This window comes from Sphaerodactylus townsendi, linkage group LG05 (genome assembly GCF_021028975.2).
Source record: "Sphaerodactylus townsendi isolate TG3544 linkage group LG05, MPM_Stown_v2.3, whole genome shotgun sequence".
Taxonomy (NCBI): Eukaryota; Metazoa; Chordata; class Lepidosauria; order Squamata; family Sphaerodactylidae; genus Sphaerodactylus; species Sphaerodactylus townsendi.
This window is the reverse complement of record NC_059429.1, coordinates 107,153,255-107,180,192: the sequence shown is the minus strand read 5'-3', so window position 1 is coordinate 107,180,192 and position 26,938 is coordinate 107,153,255. Positions and strand designations below refer to the sequence as shown.

At 42.9% G+C, this 26,938-nt stretch overlaps 1 protein-coding gene across 1 annotated transcript in view; it reads right to left on the bottom strand.

Annotated features, from left to right (window-relative positions):
- The window catches only part of PPP1R16B (protein phosphatase 1 regulatory subunit 16B), a 100,743-nt gene that overhangs the window by 21,351 nt on the left and 52,454 nt on the right, over positions 1-26,938 (bottom strand). The window contains exons 3-5 of the mRNA XM_048497585.1: positions 9,307-9,377; positions 5,856-6,001; positions 3,321-3,424 (exon numbers count right to left, since the gene is read on the bottom strand). Of these exons, the coding sequence (XP_048353542.1) occupies positions 3,321-3,424; positions 5,856-6,001; positions 9,307-9,377 (321 nt within the window). The remainder of the gene's footprint in view (positions 1-3,320; positions 3,425-5,855; positions 6,002-9,306; positions 9,378-26,938) is intronic.

Here is a 26,938-nt window from a genome sequence, read left to right as displayed (position 1 = left end):
GTGTTAAAAACTGCACTTCCATAAGACAATTTTGAAGCTTCAGGATCTGTATATATTATAGGTTTTCACAGACTTGGGGTTAATATCACAGAGCAATAATTGCTCATGGATGTATTCATTTTTGTTGGTGTTTTTTTCCCCCTGTCTTGCTATAGCCTCTGGGCTTGAAGACCTCTGCAGCATTTCACACACCTACTGGGAAAAGTCAAATCAATCTTCCAGCAGAGCAAGTAGCTGTGCTGCAATAAACAAAGAGGACAAAGTTCAGTGCTAAAAAGCTAGCTTCCCATGCGTATGGAATCAACACCAATCTCTCTCAGTGTAACTGGGGAGATCTCCATCACAGACTTTGCAGAGTTTCTACTGGTGAATGCAGAAAACACTTGGATAGACAGATCAAGGCAGTTTTATATTAGAAAAAATTTAGTACAACTCTTGAATGATGTACTCTATAGGTTAAACTACATGATATTTTTAACGAGTCAAATCATAAGAATCAAAGAGTTGGAAGAGACCCCAAGGGCCATCAAGTCCAACCCCCTGCAATGCAGGAACACACAATCAAAGAACTCTCGACATATGATCATCCAGCCTCTGTTTAAAAACCTCCAAAGTCAAGGTTCTCTTAAGCCTACTCACGTTCCCTGCAGTCAGAGAGCAACTGTGGGGATGAATTTTTAAAGTGCTGCAGGGGCTGAGTCAGATCAGGAATGTGACAGAGAGGGGGAAGGGGTTTCAGCCTGCCCTGTGTTGTTTGCCCAACCCAAAACAGCCAGGAAGGGCACTACTTGTCCCATTCTGGATCTGCATATGAGTTAGGAAAACAATGTTAAGTCAGGGGAACCCAGAACTGACTCATTAAAAATATAAACAGTCTAGTTTCAATCTAAGGCAAGTGACTGTAATTCAGTGGCTGCCCTCCCCACAACAAAACTCGTCTGCTGTCATGTTTGATATAGTCATCAGGCTACCAGTGGTGGGTCAGGGTTAGCACATTGACACTTTACGAGGAAAGTCATGTCTGCTGCTCTTTATAATTTCCTACAATCACCCCTGTCCTTGCACAGACAACTTTAATGCAAATGTCTGATTCCTGTGATAAGTGATGTGTTCCATTCTTGAATATGAAAAAGATGCTACTCCATGTTATGCCTGATGTATTCAATGTTATGCCTGTGATCAAAACAAAAGTTTCATTCCAGCGTTACATATTCTCCTTCCTTCAGCAAAAGTAGTGAAAAGCTTTTATCTCAAGGGTAACCTGTTTTTGAATTAAACACTATGGTATCATATCCCAAAGCCAGTTCTTCTGTTTCTTGATCATGTGGGAGGATTATCCCTGCCTAGGATCCTGGAGAGCTGCTGCCAGTCTCAGTAGGCAAAATTTATGGGGGCGGGACTGTGGCTCAGAGGCAGAGCATATGCTTGGCATGCAGAAAGCCCCAGAAATTCCAGTTTTTTTTAAAAAAAAGTGGTAATAGGTAATGTGAAAGACCTCTGCCTGAGACCATGCAGAGCCACTACCAGTCTGAGTAGATAATACTGGCCTTAATATACCAAGGGTCTCATTCTGCATAAGGCAGCTTTACATGAGTTCATTTGTTACCATGGCCGTTTCCGCACGGCCAGCGAGCAGGGGTGTGTTGGCATAAATTATGCTGATGCACCCCCCAGGGACCGTTCGCACAGACGGTCCCAGTAGGGGTGCAGGCGAAGGCACAATCTTCGCACAGGCTGCGCCTTCTCCAGCCAGCTTACCTTCTCCTGCTGGCTGCCGTCGTGTTGTGGAGGCCAGGGGAGCATGTCCCCTGGCCAGAGCGATGGCTCTGGAAACAGATGCCAGGGGGGCGTGTCCCCTGGTCTCCACAATGCGATGGCAGCCATCAGGAGAAGGTAAGCCAGCTAGGGAAGGTGGGAGAGAAACACTGCCTTCCATCTGCTGCCGTTCGCATGGCAGCAGGTGGAAGGTGCCACTTTTGAAAAACCTCGCTCATGGAGTGAGATTCAAAAGTGGCGTTTCCATGCCGCTTGGGCGGCACGAGCACGGCACTGCTGCATTGCAGAAGCACCTGCTGAGTGAACTCCTCCCCAGGGACGGCGTTTTTGCTGTCCCTGGGGTGCTGTATTCCACCCGTGCGGAAACAGCCCAAGTGACATTCATCAACTCTTCCTATCCCGCTTTAGGGTCCTTTGCAGTTGAAGTAAGAATGGAGGAAAGAATACAGTGACTCAGGGGAATTGCTCTTTGTTTAGGACATCAGGTCCCGCTCTGTTTTTCTCTTGCCCAGAGAGGGTAGTCCTCTACATGAGAGGGGAATTGAGAGGACGTCCCTCTCAAGTTCAGACAAAAGAAAATGGGCCTAATGACAGTGGTCCATATGATTATCTACCTCAACTTCATTTTATTCCACTTTCCTTCCAGGAGTTCAGGTCAGGAGCCAGGGTTTTCCCCTTCTGCAAGAAAGAATTTGGAGTGGAAGAAGGGCCGGCCACCTTCCTGCTCTACTACTGTCATTTTTCTAGTAAATTAATGACAATGAGGGTGAGAACCGCAATAATAAACTTCTGAACTATCTGTAACACTAAAACTCATAAAACAAAATTGTCTTAGCTGACAGTTGCACATGACAAGTTGTCAGACCTGAACTTGACTGCAATTTGGAAAACGTGCATTTTTCATGGGTCATCTCTGCTTGGCTTGTTCTGTTTCAAAAATAGGATGCAAAAAAAGTGGTATGCGATGATGAAATTTAGGATCTGGTTTCGCTTCCAAAATCCCAAGCAGGGACTACTGTAGGGGCTGCTGATGGATTAAAGCAGATAATTCATTTGCTCAGATCGAGTAGCTTTGTAGCTTTAAAAAGGCAGCCGTGCTTTTGTTGCTCTGTATTTTGCATGAAATAGAGTTGATCAGGAGGCATTTTTCTAAAAGGAGCAGGGTGGTTGTAACAGGGGAATGTTCAAAAGGAATTGTTCCAGAGAGCTCTCTTTTTATAAAAGGAACAGGATTATAGTTATAATGTCTGGAGTTTTTAGATAGCTTTCCCCTTCTTTTTATGAGATGTGTTTTATATGTTTATTTCATTGGTTTCCAATGTTGTAATCCAATTTTATTGCACTGTTTGTTGCATTAATTGTGCTCATTTTAATTGCATTGCTTTCTAATTCTGCAATCCACCTTGAGTCTTAGTAAGAAAGTTGGACTATAAATTATGTAAATAAACAGATACAAATATAGTTGTACCACCTCATAGGGAGGAAAATGCAAGAGAAGACATGGACCCCCAGCTGAAGTACTATGTTTTCAAAAGAAGCCTTACCCTGGTATGCCATGCAGGTCTCAATGACGTCTAAGGTTGGCTCATCTTCACAGAGGTCATATGGCATATTTCCATCTGCATTCACAGCCAGTAGGTCTGCTCCACTGCAAGGGGAAAATCAGGCATGAGAGCTATATACACATTCCAGGCCCACTGAAGGGGATGCGTGATGACCCAAACATTGCTTCAAATGACTATCTCCTTATTGAAAACATGTTTGACCAGGGCTTTAAGATGCCAGATGAATGAGGCAAAGCCACTTCAAACAATCTATTTGAGTTATGGGAAGCTTCATGGCTCAGGGGTAGAGAATCTGTTTGGCATGCAGAAGGTTCCAGGTTCAATTGCCTGCATCTCCGGTTAAAAGGACCAGGTAGCAGGTGACATGAAAGACCTCTGCTCAAGACCCTGAAGAGCTGCTGCCAGTCTGAATAAACAATATTGTATCTGATGAACTAATGATCTGTTTCACTTCATGCATTCTCTTATGCCCCAAGGGATCCATGTTTCCAAGGGGAGTATTCTATCTCCTGGCAAAACTGATGTAGTGGCATGGTTAAGAGATCTGTAACCTTGGTTCACCCACCAATTCTGCAGGTGGCCTTACGCAAGACACATTTCACCAGCCCAGACTGCTCATCAGTAACAAAGGACCCATAATGCTAGCCAGTCTTTGCAGAGCTGATGTAAGGACTACAACAAAATAATGGCTTGGACCCAGTGGAGTGTTTGTGTGGATGGAAGGATTTCCTCCAGTGGAACTAGACTATCTCACCTCTGTCCTTCCACTACAGCCCCCAAAGTCTCCTAAAATGCTATTCCTTGGGGACAGTGGACAACACAGGAGAGGGGCTCTGGGGCTGAAGCAGGAGGCAAGCACGTTACCCTCTGAAGATGGAAATCCTTCCTAGCCAATGAATGCAAGCACTTGAACCACTGAAAGCATTATACAAATGCTACGTATTATTAGCATTAACTCACTGCCTGAGTTGGAATTATCATGCACCTGTGATCCATGTCAGAATCTCCCCCCACCGCACCCAGGGGAGATATGGAAAGACAACTGCTGAAAAGAACCTGACTCCTAAGACAAATCCCTGGAAAAAATTCCATCCTCTCTGTCTACTACAAGGATGCCCGGCACACACTTTCTCTGTCCCCCTTCACATAATTTTTCTTAGTCATCTCCATCTATTCCAGCTACAATTTCTCCCCAGGATTCCCAAGACCGACAGCTCCTCCGTTCTGCTTCAACAAGGCAGTTCCTGTTCCTGTAATAAAAATCTAGTAATGTCCTAATGCATTCTGAATTACTCATAGCACCAATGTGAAAATAATATTCTAATACCGATTAAGCCTGATGTGCCTTGACATTTACAGCCTTTGAAGTGGAGACCAACCAGCCACTCGCATTTATATTCATGTTCATTTTCCCCTCCCAGGAGAACAGAGGAAATTACAATGTAAGAAATGCATGGGTTTTTTTTTACTTAGCTCCTCTAAACCAGCAAACAAAGCATAGGATCAGACATCCTTTGTGTTAGCTGCTACTTCCACAGGTCTCTGTGGGCTCCATGTTCTGGCACTGAAGCCTTTTGATTCTGTATTCAAACAGGCTCTTTGATCTGAAAAGCTTCTTACAAAATACTACTTTGATACAAACAACAGCATGCTGTGTTGCATTCTACTAAAAGAAAAACCTCTGTATTGCCGCTTCTGGTACCGAGAGACCACTGGGGAAGGGATGTGACATTCTTGTTATTATTGAGGCTCAGGCCATCACATTTGCATGCTTCCTTTCCATCACAGCAACGAACATTTCCCCCCTTTAAAACAGCCATTAAATGTCCAGGATAGTTGATGTCAGACATGTGTGGTTCACTGTGTTTTAAAGAAGAATCCACATGGTCCACCTGTGTAGACTAATCTTTAAAAGCAAAAGTGCATGTTCAAGATGTCTTAATATCAACTATAATTAATCTGTATTACATTAATTAATCTGTATTACGTAATGCTTTCTTAAGAACATAAGAGAAGCCTTGTGAAGCCAGCTACACAGCAACCAATCAGCACTAGGTGGTTCACCACAAACTGGCCACCAGTGGTCCACAGTCCACCTTCTGGCTACCCATGAACATACCATTTCACATTAAATAGAAATAGGGAAGGCACATGGCACAAACCCAGATTTTGTCTCCTGACAAGTCTATTCCAAACAATTCATGACAAAGTCAAAACACTGGGGCTGCTTGTCCAAGGCAATACCAAGACAGTTGTTATGGAAACTAAGTCAACAGTGAAAGCTGTATAGCTGGATACCTCCAATATCCACCTTATCTTGTCTTGGCCCCACTCTTGCACTTTAGTTCGGGCTCATAAGGGCAGTGTAGGAATGTGTGCCACAATTACCACAGACAATAAGCAGTAGGGGTGGATTTGAAATGCAAAGTAAACCATGGGGACCCCAACTTGCATTCATGGCATCCATCACTCAGGGCTGGCCCAGCATAATACAATGTATCATGGGTCACCTACTGCTGAATCAGGATCTTCACCAAGTTGATGTGACCACAAGTTGCTGCTGCATGGAGCGGAGTCCACAATTCATTGTCCTTTGCATTGACATTGGCTCCATGGTTCAGGAGAAGCTTGACTATTTCTTCATAGTTGTCTATGCAGCACTATGGAGGAATCAAACCCAGAAGGTGTTAAGATTGCCTGAATGCATTTGAAACCAGTTCTGTGTAAACCAAAGCCGGAGCGACTTCTACATTACTGCTGCCTAACATCAAACTGGTACTCTGAACACTGTATAGACAGCATGGAGAAGTCTTGAAAGACAGGAGCCCAGCAGTGTGTGGATGAAAGAGAGAAGCTTGCTTACTCCATTTTCCTAACTTCCAATTGCAGCTGCTCCTTAATCCTATAGAATTTAAACGAGATGCATAACTGAGGGTCAAACTAGATGTAAAAATGATCTTCATTCTGAAAAAGTGGATTGTTCAGAGAGTGGCAGCCACAGCCATATGGGAAGGGACAGGCCCCACTTAGTTCAAAACCAGGCCGTGTGTGCTATTATTAGATTTTTAAAGGGGGGGGGATGTTTTTAAAGGGCACATCTTTTTTTCCCCTTTGAAAAATGTTAACAGCGGTACAAGAAGGTCAGTTAACAAAACCCAAGTGGGTCTTAGATCCCTTGTCCCTTCCTGCATGGCTCCAATCCAAATCATAGCTGTTTGCACTCACGATTTCCTTTCTATGGACTCACAGAAATGTCTGTTTTAACTCTGTTCAGACCAGATTGCAAGCAGATTCTCGTTAATTTCACTCATCAGAAAAAAGACCCCCTCCTACTTTACCAGGACTCTGTGGTTCCCTCTCTCTTAAGATTCTAAAAATGCCATTTGAAAAGTGATCCAGGCTTCAGCTGGGGAGTGTGCTAGCCTTCCTGGGAACTGTCTAGTAAGCCCTGGTAAAAGTACCACCCAAAAAGTGCGTGCCTATTGCAACTTTTTCCAGAGGGCTAACCAAAACCATGGGCGAAGAAGCAAGAGGAACAGAATTTCTGCTTAATACAACAAGAGTTTTCAATCTCAAATATATTGTTTCCTGGGGATAACTGATAATAATACAAAAACAAAGCTGCACTTATAGAAGTACCATCCCATTCTACTGTTTTCCTTAAATGTTGACAATTAGGCAATAATTTGGTCCCCATTCTTTTACTTTCATTTTTTTTCATTTTAACCTTTAATGGCATATAGCATTCTTTTACTTCCTGTTGTATAGCACACATTAGGAGGATCATATGTAGAACATTTGCTTTGTATGCACGGTCACAGTTAAGGGACCATTTGCATTCTGTACATAGATTGTATGTGCATTTACTGTTAACATGTACAGGTCTCGTATGCCCACTATATACCACTTGTGGAGGAGGGGTGGTGATAGCAAGGGTGGGCTATGCCTCCAGGCATGGGAGCATGGATTCTAGGCTTCCAAAAATAATATAGTTGGCCACTGTAGCAATTAGGATACTGTACTCTATACAACTTTGATCTACTCTATAAGGTCTTGGCTTTTGACCACTATGGCTTTTCCAACTGGGGCTTCAGAGATGATGCAGTTTTGTTGTTCACCACAGACTAAAAATGTTTTCATTTGCCACAGGGCAACAACTACCATTTCCCAAAAAAGTGGTGGTTTTTTTCCTAGGAGCTAGTTTGCGTCTTAAAATAAACATCTGTCTGAAGTCAAAAGAGAATGTTCACTTGCAGAAAGAATCTGGGCTTCAGCCACAATCCTTCAATAGTACATTTATAACACTTGACTGGGAATGCATGAACTGTGGATGAGGTTACCCGCCTTCACAATCAGCTTAACAATCTCCCTCTGTTGTTACTGCCCACCTTCTTAGGGGCTGGAAAGGAGGCTGCCAGATGGTGCCCCTTGTCTCAGAAGCCTCAAAGCAGTCTGAAATCCATCTCTGGACGAAGAACTTGACTTCGTTAGAATGTGCACATGTTGCATGTTTTTGTCATGTCAAGCCTTGTTCAGAAACATACCAGTCTGCAGGAACTGCCATGTAATAATCTTGAATGGTTCCAAGATCTGCCTATTAAATCAAGGTGACCAGATGTCCTGCTTTTGGCGGGACAGTCCCGCCTTAAACCAATTTGTCCCGCATCTTGCGGGGTTTTTTTTACTGTCCCGATTTTTGGAAGGCTGCTGCACTGCCTTCTGGGGCGCTCCCCTTTTCCCGCCCTGTGGCAGCCTCCCCCGCACGCAGCCGCAGAAGCGCACTGCCTTTTGGGGTGCTCCCCATTTTCCCGCCCTGTCACAGGGCGGGAAACCGGGGAGCACCCCAAAAGGCAGTGCGCTCCTGCAGCTGCGCATGTGGCGCGCACGCACGCCCACCCTGGTCCCAGTTTTAAAAGGTGACAATCTGGTCACCTTAGCCTATTATTCATCTGTGGTATCAGAAGCAGTCATGAACCACTTGCAGGGATCTTCATCCTATGCTGTCTAATACTCCTCCACATAGTTGACTGGGATCTTAGGGGATATCTGACACTGTGTCATGTTATTATTTCATTCATCTCACTCTAGTATACTCTGACTGTTAATGGCTCAATGAAGCTTTGGGAAGAAGCCTACTGAGATCCTTTTAACTAGGACCTTCTACATGCAACATATGAGTACTCTGCCTCTGAACTATGGTTTCTTCTCTTCACCACAGGACCACCATAATACTGTATAGTCCATACATGACTGTCAGTGTTGGAATGTCCTAGGAGAAAACAGGTGTTCAGTTGTGAGCTGCACAAATGATGCAGGCAAAACCAACCTTCCACCAGGAAGGGTACCCTGGGGAGGACAAATTCACTGGTGAGCTATGCACTACTTCCACCAGCGGATTCACACACACCCTTATGAATGGGGCTCTAAGTCAAAGTTGAGTAACACCAATACCTTATTTCAAAGAATGTAGAAACCTGTAACAAATGCTAATTTTGTCAAAAATCCAAATGCAGTTTGAGCTGTACCACTAAGAACATCTTCATATTTGCAGATAAGGCTGCTTCTTCCCTTCTTACCAAATTTCTGCTTTCCCTTATCCTGTTCCCAAGTAATGTAATAAAATTCTAATGTTTTATGGTTGAACTTTGAAAAGCGTGATAACACAGCAGAGATTGGGGGGGGGGGTAATCACCTCATTTCCTCAAACTGGTTCAGTTATATGTTTGTTTTAGTGAGGTAGGGGATGGGAAGTTGAATGAACCCCTCCCCTCGCAAAGGTTATATATAATAACACTGACCAAAGAGATGGTCAGAAGACATGAATTACAAACGAATTAGGGAAAATCCCTGCCTATGGATTATAGGGGAGGTGGGAGATACCCCAGTGTGACAGATGCTTTCTCTGTTTCTGAAAACTGCAGTGTGAACATTCTCCTTAATCTGACCCCCAGTTGTTAACACTTACCTGATGCAGTGCAGTTAATCCATCTTCATTGCACAGGTCAGGACTGAAGTTATTGTTCAATAAATAACAGACTGCAAGAGACAACATGGGAGCTGTTATTTCTCAGCGAGTGATCATCACTAATTTCATACTTGGAAGGAACAAACAAGTGACCACAAAGCAAAAAAAGAGATGAGATCTCTGTGGCTAAATGTGTTTCACTTTAAATCAAATAATTCTATTGACTTCAGTAGAACAAGAACTATCTTCAAGGACTCCCAGTTAAATACCTTCATACCTTGGTCCATGTGTCAACAATCCAAATAGTTTGAGTGCTTTGCTGTGTTGAACAGCTGTTTGCTTTTCTGATACCCCAAGATGGAAGAGATCTGGGAAGATATTGGACTCGTGTGGGCACCAGACCTTCCTCTCCACAATTCTTGCTTCCCATTTTACCATGTGATGCCACCATCTGCTTTATTTTTCTTAAACAGAGAATCTGGTGTGTATCATATCACTCCACAAACAAAGTTCTCCTGAGTTCCTCTCTGTTCCTTTCTGACCCATAGAAAGATCATGAGACCAGAGACCTGAGTTCATGAGACCTGTGAAGCTACACGTTGGAGATTGCAGTGAGGAAGGACAAGGAGTGAAGTTGTTCCTCCTTCCCAAAGCACAGCTCTGCTGAGGAAATGAGTTGATTTCATCCCCTGGTTCCATCTTATTCCTGCCCATAAATGTTCAGGAAACGGGGGGAACAGGGAAATACTTAATGTGCCTGCCATGTACAGATGGTTGGATATACGCCATTAAAAAATAGCTCTCAGTGATTGGTGCCTGAGTGTACAAAATGTTATGCACAGCATAGCTCTCATGAGCCCCTACAAAGCACTGGCTTAGATCCATTGGAGCTGTTTCATGGGGTGAGGGCAGGGCAGGAGTTCCACTAGCAGTGGATGACTTTTTCACCTGCCGTCTCCTATTGAAACGCCAAATCCTTCCTCAAATGCTGCCACTAAATCCCACATTCCTTTGACGAGGCAGAACCACCAAAAATAATCTTTAAAATGATTAAATATCTACCTGATTATGGACAGAGTTTGATAATAAATAAGATCACAGGGATAAATAACAGTCAACTACTCCACTGACCATTACCCAGAGAGGTATGTAAGGCAGAGATTATTCTCCAGCACAGATACTGTGAGAAAGGCAAAGTTTGCAAGGAAAAAAGGTTATAGTTTTTTTCACAGGAGCGGTGTAAGGTCACATACTGTCACCTTTTCACTGCCCTGAATAAGAAGATTGAAGCTGAGCTTCGGAAAAGGAGCCACCATTGTGAGAGCTATCGCTGCCTGAAAGGAGTATAACTAAGTCAAGTTGCAGTACCACATAGTGATGACTTCCTTCTCCTGGAAGATAATTGCTATTCCAAATGCCGGCTTCTCTGCAACAGAATTGGCAGTTTGCATTCCTCGACTTCAAAATGCACCGTTAAAATGAATACAAACAAAGCACAATCTCTCATTTACTTTTGTTGACCAATACAAACAATTGTCAGCAAGTTCTTCATTTTAAGGCATCCCTGCTGGAACCTATCCAACTATTATTATTTTTTGCCAACACATCAATCCTGAAGGGGCTTCATTACCAAGGAATACTAGATTCCACCTTCTGAAAATGGAGCCCTTGAAGCATTTCAGATTGATGTTGCCATTTTACAGGGTTAAAAAAAAACCCTCTACCCGCTTAGCGGATCTTGAGTAGCTCAGCGTTATTTCATATATTTGAAATATACTGCAAGATTTCTTTTTAAATTATGAACCATCCACTGGAGTTTTATCTCATTTGGCCCTCCCACTGGGGTTTTCTAATCAGTTTTCAATAAAACTTTCCTTATTAAAGAAACTGTTTGGAAGCAGAAGCAATTCTTCTTTTATGTGGTGTCGGTCACAACCTTGAGGCAAACAAGGAAAAATCCTTTTAGAGCTATTCTGCATCAACACATTACAAAGAATGATGCTGCATAGTGAGGTGGTGATATTCTGGACTGGTCTGCTTTGACTGTGGGTGGATAACAGGTGGGATCCCATGGAGAATTTCCACATCAGCAATCAGTTCTTGCACAAACGGAAGTGCTGAAATTAAACTTCATAGTCTGTTTGCACTAAGTTAAAAACTGTTAGATTGAAACCTTATTTTTCATGTATTGTCGAAGGCTTTCATGGCCGGATTCAACTGGTAGTGGTGGGTTTTCCGGGCTGTGTGGCCGTGGTCTGGTGGATCTTGTTCCTAACGTTTTGCCTGCATCTGTGGCTGGCATCTTCAGAGGTCTATCACAGGGGGAAGTAACAGACTTCCCTCTGTGATACACTTCTGAAGATGCCAGTCACAGATGCAGGCGAAACGTTAGGAACAAGATCTACCAGACCACGGCCACACAGCCCGGAAAACCCACCACAACCACTTATTTTCATATTTGCTAAGCCATATAGCTCAAGGTACTGCTTGATTAGAGAGCCAGTGTAGTATACTAGCTAAGGCGCTGGACTGCCACCTAGGAAACCCATATTCAAATCCCTTCTCATGGCATGGAAGCTTGCTGGGTGACCTTTTCCACATTATTATTTTTTTAATATTATTTTTTTCTGGACATGGCCCACCCACCCTAGTGGAGGGAGCGGGAGGGGTGCCATGCAAGGGAAGGGGAGTGAGGGATGGGAGGGAAAGGAGTGAGGGGCGGCATGCAAGGGTGGGGAGGGAGGACCAGTCAAACACCCCCCTACCCTCGACCCTGACAAATATTTGGGTGGGAAACTTCCGAAGACCAGGGTTGTGACCCAGAGGAAGGTGATGGCAAACCACCTCTGAACGTCTGCTGCCTTGAAAACCCTACAGGGTTGCCATAAGTCAAACAAAAATTTTGACTGGAGTAACAGTGACAAAGTGCCATGGGTTTGCACTAGACCTTGCACTATTGCTTCTGCTAATGGGACAATGCTAAGTACATCTTCCTTTCCACTCATACTTGCTTGACATTAGTGAAAAAAAAAGTTTTTTACAGGTTTTTGTGGTGGGGGGGGGGGTTAATGGTTTGGGCCTAATTGATTTGGCTGTTTAGATTTGCCGTCTCTCATTCGTATAGTTGTGAATTTACAGCAAATGGTTCTATCCTATGGGCCTGGCCTAAAACAACATAAATGGCCCCATGACAATAGGAATGTTAAAGTTACTTAGCAATTGTAAATGTCACCTCAGTTGACCTTAAATGTTAAGAAGCACCTAGAGGTGACCCCCCCCTCTTCCATCACAGCTAGAAAAAGGGGGCAGATGTATGTCTATGTCTGAAGAAATAGCAATTAAGATACTGGAAGACAAGCAGAGAAAGGATACTGCTGAAGCACCTTGAGGTGCTGGATCCCACTCTTTCTCTGGAAGCTGATTTTGGGTGGGTGGGTGGCAGTGGTAACAGTATATTACCTGCTTTATTTCTGCTGAAATATCTTTGCTGTTTGGGTGTCATTATTGTAGCTTTATTGCTTTGATTTATTACGGCCTTACCAGTTTGGTTTTATAGGTCTAATTGTTTTACACAATGGGTAATTTTACCTTGAGTTTTGCCAGCTGTTTTCTTTCACTGTTATAGTGTTCTTGGCTGTAACTTTTAATGAACAGTGCGGAGCAAAAATATTTTAAATAAATAAATAAAAAGAGTTTGGTTCGCCAGGATTCGTTTCTGAGGTTTGGTTCAGGAGATCATTGCTGGTAGTTGCTCATTCTTCCCAGAATAATACAATGGAGGTAATGAAACCGCCAGCCATGAGGTTCGTCATTACTGCTTCTTCCCATAGGCTTGGAGAGTCAGTGCACCTTAAGAGCCAGTATTTTGCTGACAGAGGATATAATAAACTTTAGAGAGAAACGAAGATCATTAAAAGGGACTAAATCGGCACTCATAAAAGCTTATGGGCTGGGGCAGCAGAGTGTACAATGCGAGCTGGTCCCAAGAAATTACAGGAGAAAGTGTGACTGTTAAAAGTTAATTCTTTGTCAGCTTTTCTTTCAAGTTGCAGGCCCCTAACGGTTGGATCCAATGACATCAAAGTCACGGAGACTACCTCAGTGATGCAGATCTAGAGATAATTCATGCTGACAACTGCATTGGAGATAGCAGTGATTGCAGTCAAACATCTGGAACAAGCCACAGTTTGTGATGTAAGTGAGCCTGCACTTCTCCCTTCTCTTTGTTCCCCATACTACACATTACATTTAATATCCAATACCAACAGGGACTGGCAGCAATACATCAGCTGTGACTGCCCCAAGGGGACTCAGTCCTAAAGCACCACAAAGGACAGATCAGGACTCCAACATGGGGTGGGGAACTCCAGCCTTCTCTGTAGCACTGTATTGCTACTCTGAAATGGTTCCAGATGGAGGTTATTTGCCCCATGGGGGTACATGTATAAGTACTGTGTATGTGCAGTTTTCCTGATGAGGCAAACAATGCTCCCTTGGGGTTGTGTTGGGTAAAAAAACCCAGTGTGGGTGGAGTTTACAGCCCCTTCTCCCTCTGTGCCACAGTTCTGATCTGAATTGTGCCCCTGTGGCACCTTAGAATTCTCTGCAAGCCTCCATATCAAATGCAACATGTAGTGAGTGTGAGCTTGAGACATAACACTTTCTGGATCAGGAAGTCTCAAATCTAATGGCCCTGTCCTGGGGGAGGGGGAATCACCACTCAGATGTGGTATGGGGCTGCACCAGTGTGTTTGATGGCATAAGAGGAACCCCTGCTGGAAGAGGACAAGAATGCCAACATCCAGGCACTCCACAGCTTCATGGGGAAACCTGGAAGAGGGTCCCTCCACAGAGCAACACTGGTGTCTGATAGGATGCCGGTGCAAAGGGGGCAGAGGCTTGGGTGTTCCTGGGGATGGAGTCAGTTGTAGTCAGCTTCTACCTGGGCTTTCAAGCCCGGATGCCATGGGCCTCTTCCACACATGCAGAATAATGCACTTTCAATCCACTTTCAATGCACCTTGCAGCTGGATTTTACTGTGCAGAATAGCAAAATCCACTTTCAAACAATTGTGAAAGTGAATTGAAAGTGCATTATTCAGCATGTGTGGAAGGGGCTATAGCCAGGGTCTTGGACTTTTGCCACCTGAAACAGTGGCATAACTTAATTGAGCCCATAGAGGGTTTTCAGGCTGCCAGGGTTTTTTTGGTTTCTGCTGCCTTCCCATGCCACCTGAAAGCCCTCTGGCTGCCAGGAGCTTGTGAATGAATGAATGATTTATTTATGGTCAAAGACCAGCATTTTAAAAGTTTTCTACATCACTTCATCAATAAAATACCTATATACCATTCTGGTGTACCCTCAGCTGTTAAAACAAAGTCAATTCAATAGAGTATACAAAAACATAAAATATAACCTCAACGTTTCAGATCCTTTAGTGGACAATCAGAGAATATAAATCAAAACACCAGCATGAACAACATCATTCACATACCCATCATGTCTTTAGTTTCCATACTAATTAATTTCAGGCAAAAAATATATAACCAGGAGCTTGTGGATTGGATTGTAATTCAACTGTGTAGTTTGCCACTTCCTTGGACTCAGTAGCAAGTGTCTCTGGATAAGAACCTATGGAATATTATCAATACAATGATTCAGTCTTTGTTCCCTGTGCAAACCCTACTCAGGTTTGCTTAACTGTAGAGTTAAAGACATCTTTAATCTAAACAGGAAGAAACAGAGGCTCCATTCAAATATTATTTGTCCCAAAGGAGGAATATACAAGTACTGTGCATGCCTTCCCTACTGTGTGTTCGCTTTAAAACCCACACAGGAGATCTTATCATGGATCACCTGCCCTCTTGTCTAGTGTGGCTCTGAAAGATAAGCTGCAAGGGGTCTTTTGAATCCTTCAGTTCCAAACATACAAAGGGTCTTTTCACACATAACAAGATTGGTCACAGAAAGTATGCCCAATAAGGAGTTATGACAACTCCTGAGAATAGTACATATGTTTGCAAATACAGGTTTGTTAACCCTTATTGCCGATTCTTTAGAGTTTAAGTGGACACTTAGCCAAACCTGAAAAGACAGGGAGTTTTTTCATTCCAGATCAGAGAAAAATCTTCAGAGACTGAATAGCATTCATAAGATGAGAAACAACAGTAACATTTGGCTTTTTTAAAAAAGCACTACTGTGGCCCCTTCCGCACATGCAAAATAATGCACGTTCAATCCACTTTCACAATTGTTTGAAAGTGAATTTTGCTATTCCGCACATTAAAATCCAGCTTCAAAGTGCATTGAAAGTGGATTGAAAGTGCATTATTCTGCATGTGCAGAAGGGGTCAGAATTTAGACCCTCAACGATCCTACAAAGGTAGATCAGTATTACTGTGTAAGAGGTTGACTGAGTATGGCTAACTAGTGGGATTTTGTCAGATTTGAAGCAGGGACAATCTGCCCTCCCTCCCCAGATTGCCGCTTATTCCCACAGCGACTGTGCTATATGAGCAAAAAAATCTGATTTACTGGTATAAGGTATCAGAAGCAGTATTTGGGATTCTCAGAAATACTGATCTCTGAATCTGTACATTCTAGAAACATTCAAGAATATCTGCAGCTGATAGTTTAAGAATCCTAGGCCTGCTTTCCGCACTTTAGCAGGTTTCCTGCATAACTGGAAAATAGCTTGTAGCCCGTGAAAGTCTTGAAAGGCAGTTTGCAGATGGCAAGATTCTCAGCCAGCCCAGCAAAACTGAGGGTCAGGCCAGCATCTTCCCTTTTCCTCCCCTTCAACATTCCTACAAGTAGGATGGTTTGAGGCACCTTATTCAGGAGTCCATAGAATTGGACCCCCTGGTCAAATTTGCTAGAAACTTGGTGGAGGGTCTTTAGCGAACTGGCAGCATTAGTTCTTTGGCAGCTTTTGTGTTCTTTCGTAACACAAAAACAGTAACTATCCTCCTCCAAAAAAGGTCCCCCATAGAGGATAATGGAACCCAAATAATTCCACAATTCTGAAATGGCATTGTGGAACCAGTATACCATCAAATACCAGTATTTATGTTCTTCTTGAAATCCAAATCTGAAAAATGCATTTTTCTTTCAGTCCACATCCCTAAGTAGATATCCTTCCCTCTTATTTTTCCAACAGAACCAAAGATCTCATCAGAAGGACAGACCGGTGCCTATAGGAAAGGCAGTCCAATTACCCCTTTGCAACAGCTAGTAAAATTGGCTTCTGAAACTGAGCCTGCAAATCACATTTCATGTTTATGCTTCTGGTACTGTTGCTTCCTGTCCTCCTGATAGGAACTGGCTGATAGATGTGTAGTGGTTTTTGTCTTATTGACTTTGGATGCGATTTCCATTAGGATGCGTAATTCAATCTGGCTCATTTAAAAGCCATTGTGAGCTAATGATATGGGGCTTTATAATCAAGCTGGCCCTGTTTCCAATGATAGAGTCATGTAGCTGATTAGAGATTAATCTTGCCAGTTCTTTTTTCCTATTTATATAATCCATTTCAGAATAACATCATTTGCACAATTTTTTTCCTGTTTGTGCTTATGAAAAGTGCAGTATCTATATTCTATGGAAATATGGGCAGCCCTGCTGGGTTGGATTAGTTTAGCACATTATGGGCAGCCAGTTCTACCAGGAAATTTACAAGCAGAATATAAGAGCAGCAGCTTTCCCCTACGGTGTGCCCCTAGCATCTGATCATCAGTAAGGCCATTTCTGCACGGGCCCCGGGAACACCAGAGTACATGATACCAGCTCTGGTCTGGGGCCATTCGCACAGTTCTGTGCCTGTGGCCCCAGCATATTTACAGTGGTAATGGAGCTTCCACATGTGAGTTTTCTGCACACTTATGATGTGTAATCTACTTAGAGTCCCTGTAAGAAAAGGAGATTATAAAAAACAAAAATAAAATAATAAAATTACTTCCATCCATTGCCATTTCCCACTGCACTTTTCTCCACTGCATCATCAGATATATTGTTTTAAAAAAACACCAGTCATTCCTTTAGCACTATTGAAACGGTATAGCCCTCTAATGGTGGGGTCAGAAAAATTGGTCTGATATGGACAGGAGCTCTGAAAATGTGCTCTTTCCCATCTACACTGTATCTAGTGGCATTGTGTGTATTAAGAGATGGCCCATTCTGTCTGTAACAACCCTACTGACAGTCAGTTTAATTAGGTTACTCTGAGGACCTAACGACACATTACACTGCTTCCAAGTCAACACGAGCACTTTTTATTTGTTTATATTCCATTTTTCTCCCTAATGGTAACCCAAAGCAACTTACAACATCATTCTCTTCTGCACTGTTTTTCTTGTGAGGTAGATTAGGATGAGAGACAGAGCAACTGGCCAAGGTCATCCAGAGGGCAACACTCTAACCACTACGCCACACTAGGAGTTCCACACTGAAAATGGATATAGCCATAGAAACAGGCACATATGCCCATAAGCCGTTTAAAAATGCTTTAAATATGTCGGAAAACACAGGTTGCAAATGGTTTAGAAGCTCTGACTCTCAGTAATCCATCTGGTATTTTATTGCAACGCACAACATTAATTCACAATTACAACACCAGCAGCACTCAAGAGGCCATGTAAATTTCAAAGCTGATTCAAGCTAAACTTAACAGTCAATTTCCAGATAACGGGAAAGATACTATGAATGGGACAAGTGTAGGTGAAATAATGATCCTGTTGCTATCTTGGCAATGATACTGCTTTGGTTCCCTGCTGGCCCTCCAGGAAAGTCAGCCAAGATTCTGCAATAATGCTGTGGCAAGATCTTGGCAGTGATTACAGCTAGAAGATTTCAAATGTGCTCCAAACGCCATATCTACACCAATCTTAGTTTAGCAGACATTTCTAATCCTCAGCAATTCACAGGGACCGTAGAAGTGGGTTCCCTCTGTGCTGTCTAAAAGCACCAAGGTCGGATGCCATGGCAATAATGAAAAAAACAAAAAAAAACAGGACACCCACAGTAAAAAATGACTTTACATATTAAATAATAGGCCTGATGAAATCTGCTTATGCTCTAGTTTGGAGAAGCAAAACATTGACTGCTGCTTAGAATCACCCTGCTTAAGCCTCTGGAAGCATTCAAAACCCTAAGGTCATGGTGTGTCCCTTTCCATTTGTTTCTCCCTCTTGCAATTATGGGCCCCTGCTTGTCTAATGTGTAACAAAGTTGATGATGCAAGCCAGTCATGAAAGGGTGGGAGAGGGAGAATCAGGCTTCCCACTTACTAGGGCTCATTCCGCACATGCCGAATAATGCACTTTCAAACTGCTTTCAATGCTCTTTGAAGCTGTGCGGAATGGCAAAATCCACTTGCAAACAGTTGTGAAAGTGGTTTGAAAACGCATTATTTTGCGTGTGCAGAAGGGGCCTAGGTAGAAGTCTGTGGGCTTTTAAAGACTATGGTGGGCTTCTAAAGACTATGAATATCCTTCTTTGCTTGCTCCTATTGCTCTCCTCGATTCCTTCACCTTTTGCAATTGAATGATGGCATTATCCGTGACCATTTTGTTTTATAAAACAACACACACTTCTAATTGAACTGAAAACTGTGAAGGCTATCAATCTCAGAAACTTGAAACATAATTATGCATTATGAACACATGGGTAAAATTTGTCAAATTTTGTGGAATAGTGGCTACAGAACTCCAGGGACAACACTTGTGTCAGTGATTTAAAACTAAATTTGCCTGCTTATTTTTGCACATATAACTGCTCAGAGAGAGTACAGCTGCAGCTAGTTGTGTTACATCTGGATAGTCTCTCTGAAAGCATCCATCACTCTTGAGGGACTGGCAATTCCCAGATAACAGTTTCTAAACATACTTTGTTTATCTGAGACTCCATGATATATTAGCAGTCTTACCTGCTGAGGCACTGGAATCCAGACACTGCATCAAAAGATTCCTTAATTCCCAAAGTTCAAAGCCCTGAGAAACTACCTCATGCCTATAACTCAGTGTCTCTCTCCAGCAGTACCAACCACACAATATGGTACAGTTGGGCCAAAGCTCTGAGCCTCCAAGGCACCATCTGTTTCATGCTGAGGCCATGTGGAAGAGGACGTTTCACACAGCTAAGGTAAACTGCTAGGCGGTTACCTTCATTCCAGAAAATCTGCCTTTCATTTCCTGCCCATCAGAGCCTCAAGATCACTGTTTAGACTGAAGGAGTGAGCTCTTACTCACTCCTGACCTTGGCATTTTTTTTGCAGCCCTTCATAGGGGTGTGTGTGTAAGCTTTAACTCTGCTAGTGGGTCAGAATTCTCAATGTCTAGCTAAGGTTGGCATGCAGAATAAACCGCCAATTACAGCCACGCACAGAAGGTCACTGGCAGCCCAATCCAGATTGGGTGGGGGATGAATGCTCACAAAGAGTGGCGGAGGGCCATGTCAATACATTTGCTCTCTCTGCTGATACAAGGGGCACCCCAACCAGTAGTGGGGGCAGAGGAACCGGTGCCTGGATGCCCCTCAGCTCTGCAGCAACAGAACTTGCAAGTCCAGGTTACTGTAGAGTCATGGCGGCATCTGCTGAGAGTCCACATTGACAAAAGTGGGGGTTATCCGGGGGCTGTTCCTGGAGGTGCAGCCAAGATTAGTCAGCTTCCACAGGGCTTTCAACTTGGGAATGCCCCCTACACTAGCCAGTAACTTACACATCAAAAGGCCACACATATCCCATTGACAACCATAGGTAAGTTTTCAGGTTTGGGCTTTTTTGCATTTTTGCCTCTCCCCTTTGCCTCCCCAATCCGCTTTGGAGGCAGCACACCTATGCCAAGGGGGCACCATCCCCTACCACTGCAAAATTACACACACACCAAGGATTGCACTGCCCATGTAATCCATCTTGAGTCCTCTGAGAAAGATGGACTTCAAATAATGTAATTAAATACATAAATATTACAACAACCTCCTATCTCCCATGCATCCAACCTGGTTCTGTTGCCAGAAGTGTTTTGAAAATTGTGTCCCTGGAACCTAATTTCCAGATGTGTGGGAACCCAATTTAGATTCTTGATGCTAGATTCTAAATAACCCTGCTGTTTGTCCTGTTGAGGGAACTTTCCTTTCCATCTAGGCCACCACCTAATATGACTTGCCACTCTCCTCCCCCCTTCTTTCCTGGGGAGGTACAAAGTAAGGGTTGGTCGGAACCTCTACTGTATTATCATTATGTTTGTATGCAGCTGTTTTAAAAGATTTTTAGTAATTCATTTTATTTATGCTTGTGCTGTACACCGCCCAGAGCCCCTTGGGGATGGGGCGGTATAAAAGCCGAAACAATAAATAAATAAATAAATAAATAAATAAATAAATAAATAAATAAATAAATAAATAAATAAATAAATAAATAAATAAATAAATAAATAAATAAACTTGTGTATACTGATGGGCCACAAGTAGGTTTCCTTAATGAGGCAATACAATACCCTCAGGTTACTTCTGGCTGGGAATATGTTCCACTCTACCTACAACTGTGGTCACGTACCTTCTAATTTTCAAAGTCTATAGGATTTATGAGAAACTTGCAACACTGCAATGAGAACAGTAAATAAATAATGAAAATACAATATTGAACACAGCATTAGTCATAATTAACTAAGAAGAGGATACTCTAGGAAGAACAGAAGTGTAAAAATGTTCAGGCATAAGAAAAGGAGGATTTCAAATTCCTCCCCTTTGGAATGGGTACATGGATGGGGCCAAATGAACCTTGAGAATATTCAGGAGCTTGGGGGCAACTACAGAAAAGACCCTGCTATGCAGTCAGCTTGGCTTCCTAGCATATAGAATACAAAACACGACCTCTGCTGCCAACCTTAAATCGTGTTTATTTGGCACACGTTGTCCTTTAGTTAGCCTTCAAGCTTTTCTGACCTATTTCAGTGCCAGCCCTGTAAAGGAAGGTCCACTTCTCTTTACCCTCATTTCTAGATCCTCGAACTACAAGGGAGAACAGCACTTGTAGAAATCTCCTGAAGAGGAAGCAGTTTAGTAAAGTTCAGCAGTTTTTTTGTCTTGCCATACAATCAGTTGAAGTCGCCTGAAAACTCTCTTTTGCATAGGCATTAATGATGAGAAAATTCCTCTTAAGAGATGGGAGGACATATACACACATGATGGTGGAGTCACTGCTATGATCCACAGAGCCGGGTAAACTTTGTATCTGTATCCTCTAGTTGAAGACAAATGCACTAAGGCATCAAAGTTGCCCAATAATAACCTAACTTTTGGGGCAAGCCACAAATCCATCCTGCAATGAGCCATAACAACCCCTTTCTCTTTACAGAACTCTCTGATTCTCCCGTCTCTTTTGAAAGTTCTTTATGTTCCTGTTGTGAAGACCGCCCACACCAGAAACCATTTTCTAGACCATCCTCTTCCCCCCTGCTTAACGTCAAGCTGCAATCAACTCCACTGTTATTAAGTCAAATACGTGCCCACACCTCCTGCGTTAGGCTTTTATATTTGCAGTTTTCTGTCTCTTAAAAGGCCTTTTTGTACTGAAAAAAAATCGCACAAATGACTCACTGACTCACTGGTTCAGAGTAAAAGGAACAATGAGGCTGATTGCAGAATGAGAAATATCAAATCTACAAAGGTAATAAGCAATGGGCCCCTTTGCACCTTGTGCCACAGAATTTCACAGGTGATTGTGTCAAGTTAATGTGGCACACAGCAAACCAAAAGGTACTCAAAATTGCCACACATTCTAAAGTTTGAAAGGTGGTTGGGGGCAAAGTTTGTTTATAGATAAGCAGATAGTTCTGCATCCTGCCACAGAAAATAACTGCAAACTGGGAAGCTCTCCAGTGCAAATTCCATCTCTATTATGAACTGAGTAGGACTGAAAATGGTAATTTTTAAGACAGTAGAAAGTAATAGGAAAATAACATTGCCATTTCTGGGGTAAGTTCATAGTATTTTTGTTTTGATGTCACCCTCAGTCAAGCAGGGTTTTTTAAAACCTGTTTGTAAGAGGCAAAAAAAGATAACTATACAAGCTAGGACCAGATCAGCAGACCTTCTTTGAAATTAGTTTCTGGAGGGGGGATCATCTCTCTCAACTTTGTGCTGGCCTTAGGTGAGTCACTGTCTCATTCTTTCAAGGCAAAGATAATCTCAGTCTCAACTGAACATGAAGATGCTACAGGATGTAGTGCAGTGATTCAAGCAATTTAACAACTGGTTGTTTACAAGCACCATTTTAACAACCGGTTCTGCCGAAGTTGTGCGAACCTGCTGAATCCCACCACAGATGTAGTGGTGGCCACTGTCTCTGATGGTTTTAAATCAGGGGTTATACAAATTAATCAAGAACATTTTCATAAATGGCTATTATTCCTGGCGGCTAATTGAACCTCAGTATTCAGAGGCAAATGTACCTCTGAATATGACTTGCGGGGGGGGGGGGCACAACAGGAGGCCCCCAAGCTTTGCCCCCCATACTGTACTCATGGGTTCTTCAAGAAATCTGGTCCACTGAGGGACACAGGATGCTAGTCTAAGATGGACCATTAGCCTTATTCATCTGGGCTCTTCAAATGTTCTTAAATGCTTACATTGTTGGGGTGATCAGACTCCTCTGCCTTTTCCCTCTTCTGCTCTTTTGTGTGTGTTTGTTTTGCATTTTAAGCCTAAGGACAGGGGCACTTGTTTTGACTGATGTGCACTGCTTGGAGAAGCAATTGTTGTTTGAACAGTAGGGTATAAATATAAGAAAATCCGATATGTGGAAAGACACGGCATAATGTCTGAGTCAGGCAAATTTTCCATCCCACCAGTCACGATGGCATCTTCAGTATTGTTTTAATAGGTTTAAAGAATATCATTATTTCAAATGGATCACCTCCAAAGATAATAATGTTAACACCATTTCCATTCAAATGGCTCAGCTTTCATATACATTTAGTTGTATAAAAGCTTCATTTTAATCCGGCACCAAAATTTTATCTCTGCTAGAGGGCACATTTCTCTTTGAAACTATTATATACTATATACTTTTGGAATTGCAAAGCAAAGATAATTATTTTTCAAGATTATCCCCAGCAACTGCTTTAGTCAAGAGACTTGTGTTGTGAAGAAATATGTTCTGATGAGCCCCCAAAGCTGTTTATCTTGGCAGTACAGTCAAGCCCCTTTAAACAAATGCTTCTTCAAAAAGCGCCTGTGCATTGGACCAAAACCTGTTTAAGAAGAGAATGTAAACATTTAAATTAACTCCAGGCTATATAAGCCCTGAGAACAAATCTCAGGGATCTGAAAGGCAAATATACTAAGACCCCAACTTCCCAAAAGTGAAAGACTTCAGGGAATATTTGCAATCACGGTTATCTTCATACTTAATATTAAGAGTTCATTTGTGAATGGGCTGAGGATATCATTAAGGGAAGCTTTTAATTTTATATTTTTTTAATTTGACATTTGCTGGCTTGATAAATCGTGGTCATTGGCTATGGTTGGTCACTCAGTGTTTTAATCAAATGCAAAACAAAAACCCAACTTAACAAAAATCAAGCTTCTAACTTGCATCCAAAATCTACCAATATGACCCAGTAATCTTACCAATAGTTTTGCTATCTTTTTGTGACAGCTGTCCCACTGGCATAATGCCATGGTTTGTGACACTGAGAAATGCTAGGTGCCACCAATCAAGGGCATTCAGTCTGGGCACAAAAAGTTTCAAATGAACACTCGTCCAATGTTCTTAAGAAGCAAATTAACACATCACACAAACTTGGCTTTCCGCCCAAAGGAGAGTGCTTTGGAATCATTTCCAAAGGAATATACCTGGGAAACATTTAACCACAAACATATATCAACATGTATTCCACCAGAAAAGATCCATGTCAGCATTCCTGGAAACCCCACCTGGATTTTCCATTCCAGTGTAATGCAGTAAGCATGGCAGTACTGGAAAAATATGATATGAGGAATGGGTGGGTCAGGAGGGAGAAGCTGTCTGTAGTATAGAGAGGTTATAATGGCAGGTCTCTGGTTTAAATTAAAAAAAAGACAACAGCAACTAAACTTTCAAAATCTGTAAATTGTCTTGGATAAATGTATCGATTAGTGTTATTATTTTGTTTGCAATCTCATTTTGACAAGTAACCTGAGAGTATCCAAGGAATTTCAATCACCTATATTTGAAACTTGTATCTATATATCTACCTCTGAAGTATGCCCCCTACCTGCAGATAGCTCAATCCACAGGTGAGGGACACACTGACTCCCAACAGATGTTTTGGCAGACTTGGGAGACCCCCTAGATCTGCAGAAAAATCTGAAATTTATAAATGTGGGGTTTTAAATCCTCATTATTATTAAAAAGTGTTGTCTGAACATGTGCAGGAAATGCTCTTTACTGTCAAAATGGTGATAACTGCCCCCACCACCCATGCCAGCCAGTGGCACTGCTGCAATGTGGGGGGAAAGGGATTCCTCCCCCTCTACAAGCCAGCAAGAGAATGGGACTGGTGGGAGGGAGGAGACCTGGAGCTATGATGTGGAAGGGGAGATGGGATTCCTCCATACAAGTTTCACGGACTCCACGTGCCTATATACTATTTCTCAAGCATGCCCTTCATCTGCAGATATTTAAATCTGCAGATTGGGGCCACACTCATCCGAAACATATTTCTGCAAACCTGCAGGACCCCACTAAACCTGACATCTTAAAAATACATTGGAGAATTTAAATTCCTTCCAAAATAAATGAGCATTCTCTGCACAGCTACCTCTGATGGTTATTGGTGGCATTGGAGGAGCTCAGTAGCCGTGCTGAAGCCAGTGTCAGTAGATCCCAGGAGCCAAGGTGGGACCTGGCAGTGGCACAGGACAGTAGTCGCAACACACCTGGTAGCCTCAGAACCAAGGAGCCACCCTCAACTTGGCAAGAAATTGTGGGGGAGGCAAGAAATTGTGGGATTCCCTCTCCTGTGAGTCTCACTGGCCCCTCATTGAGCTACAAAGGAAGGAATTTGGTAATGGAACAAAAGTCCTTTCCAAACTCCTACCCAACCTGCTCACCTGCTTGCTGGAAGGGAATTGGAGAGATGCCAAGGAGCACAGCACTTACGGAATGCCACCTAGTTTCAGCAGTGGTGATAGCACAGCAATCGTGTGGGGGGGGGAGGCCTGCTGGCTTGGAGGTCAGCAGCCGTGGAGGGTTGTCTGATGTGAAAGAGACTGACCCAGCAGCAAGGAAGCTAGAAGTTGCATCAGCCCAGGAGCCTACTCAGAAGTGAGGAAGGTGCTGCAAGCCCTGCCTCAACAGAAGTGGGTACATTGCTCTGGGTGGGAATGTAAGACAGTAGAAAGGATAGAGGGCAAGTGAAGTGCCCAGGAGGAGGTGTAGGTACAGAGACCAGAAAAGGTAGACTAGATTGAAAGACAAAAGGTGGGTAACAAAAAGAGATGGATGTAGTTTGACAGATAAGAGGAGGGGGAGAAAGAGAGTTGGGGAAGATTGACAGGAGGGGAGGGGTGAGAAAGTGGGGGATGATTGGTAGAAAAGGAGTAAGAGGGAAGGAAGTACGTGGCGGTAATGGATGCCCTCTCTCTGCATGTTTTTGCAGGTCACCACTAGCTTAACAATTAAAACAAAGCATTATTCCAAGATACTGATGATAATTATTGTTTGCAGTGAGGAGGAGGCAGAATCAGTGTGAATGACTGTTTGATTAGGATCTAGTCTACCCTAGATCAAATTCCCACTCAACCATGAAGTTCACTGAGTGATCTTCAGCCAGTCAGTTCTCTCTCAGCCTGGCCTTCCTCACAAGTTGGTTGCTGTGATGGTAAAATAGAAAAGGGAGAACAACATTGTATGTCATTTTAAATCCGCATTGGAAAGAAAAATGGGCTATAAATATCTAAGTAAAATGATGTCCCACTGTTTTATTCAAACTGATATAATGAATAGTGGAACATCCATATTTTGCCACATCAAAAAGTGGCAACTCTAGAGGACAATGTTGGCGTTGAGGAGAGGGGAGGGCAGGGAAAGAAATGTAGAATGCATGCAGACACCATGGGATCATGGCAGAGTAGGACCAGGGAGACTTGGAGGAGTGGGTGACACTGGGCCAGTCACTCGCTCAGCCTAGCCTACTTCATAGGGTTCGTAAAAAGATAAAATGAAGGAGGAGAGAGCCATGTTTGCTCCCATCAGCTCTTTGGAGGAACCTCGAGGATACCATATGATGGAGCTATAGAAAGGGCTTGTTTGTTCATTCAACAGCTACAAAGTCTGATTGCAAACACATGATAGCATTCCCAGTGGGCTTTTTTTCCAATGGAAGAGAATGCATTGTTTCTCGGGAAGACAACTACCCATCCTTGTTCCTGTAGTGCCACTCTGATTTCCACATCCGTAACTCCACAGGAAATTTCCCACTTCTCTTTCATATTTGTTTTGTCTCAATATCACATTGCTGTGTTCCCTACTTTCACAAATAATGAGAACTCTGGAGTAGAACCCTTCTACCTTTCCAGTCTCTGGACCCACTGAATCAAAGCTATGGAGGACTCTTCTGTCATCACTGAGTGACCTCTTCTTGTCATTCT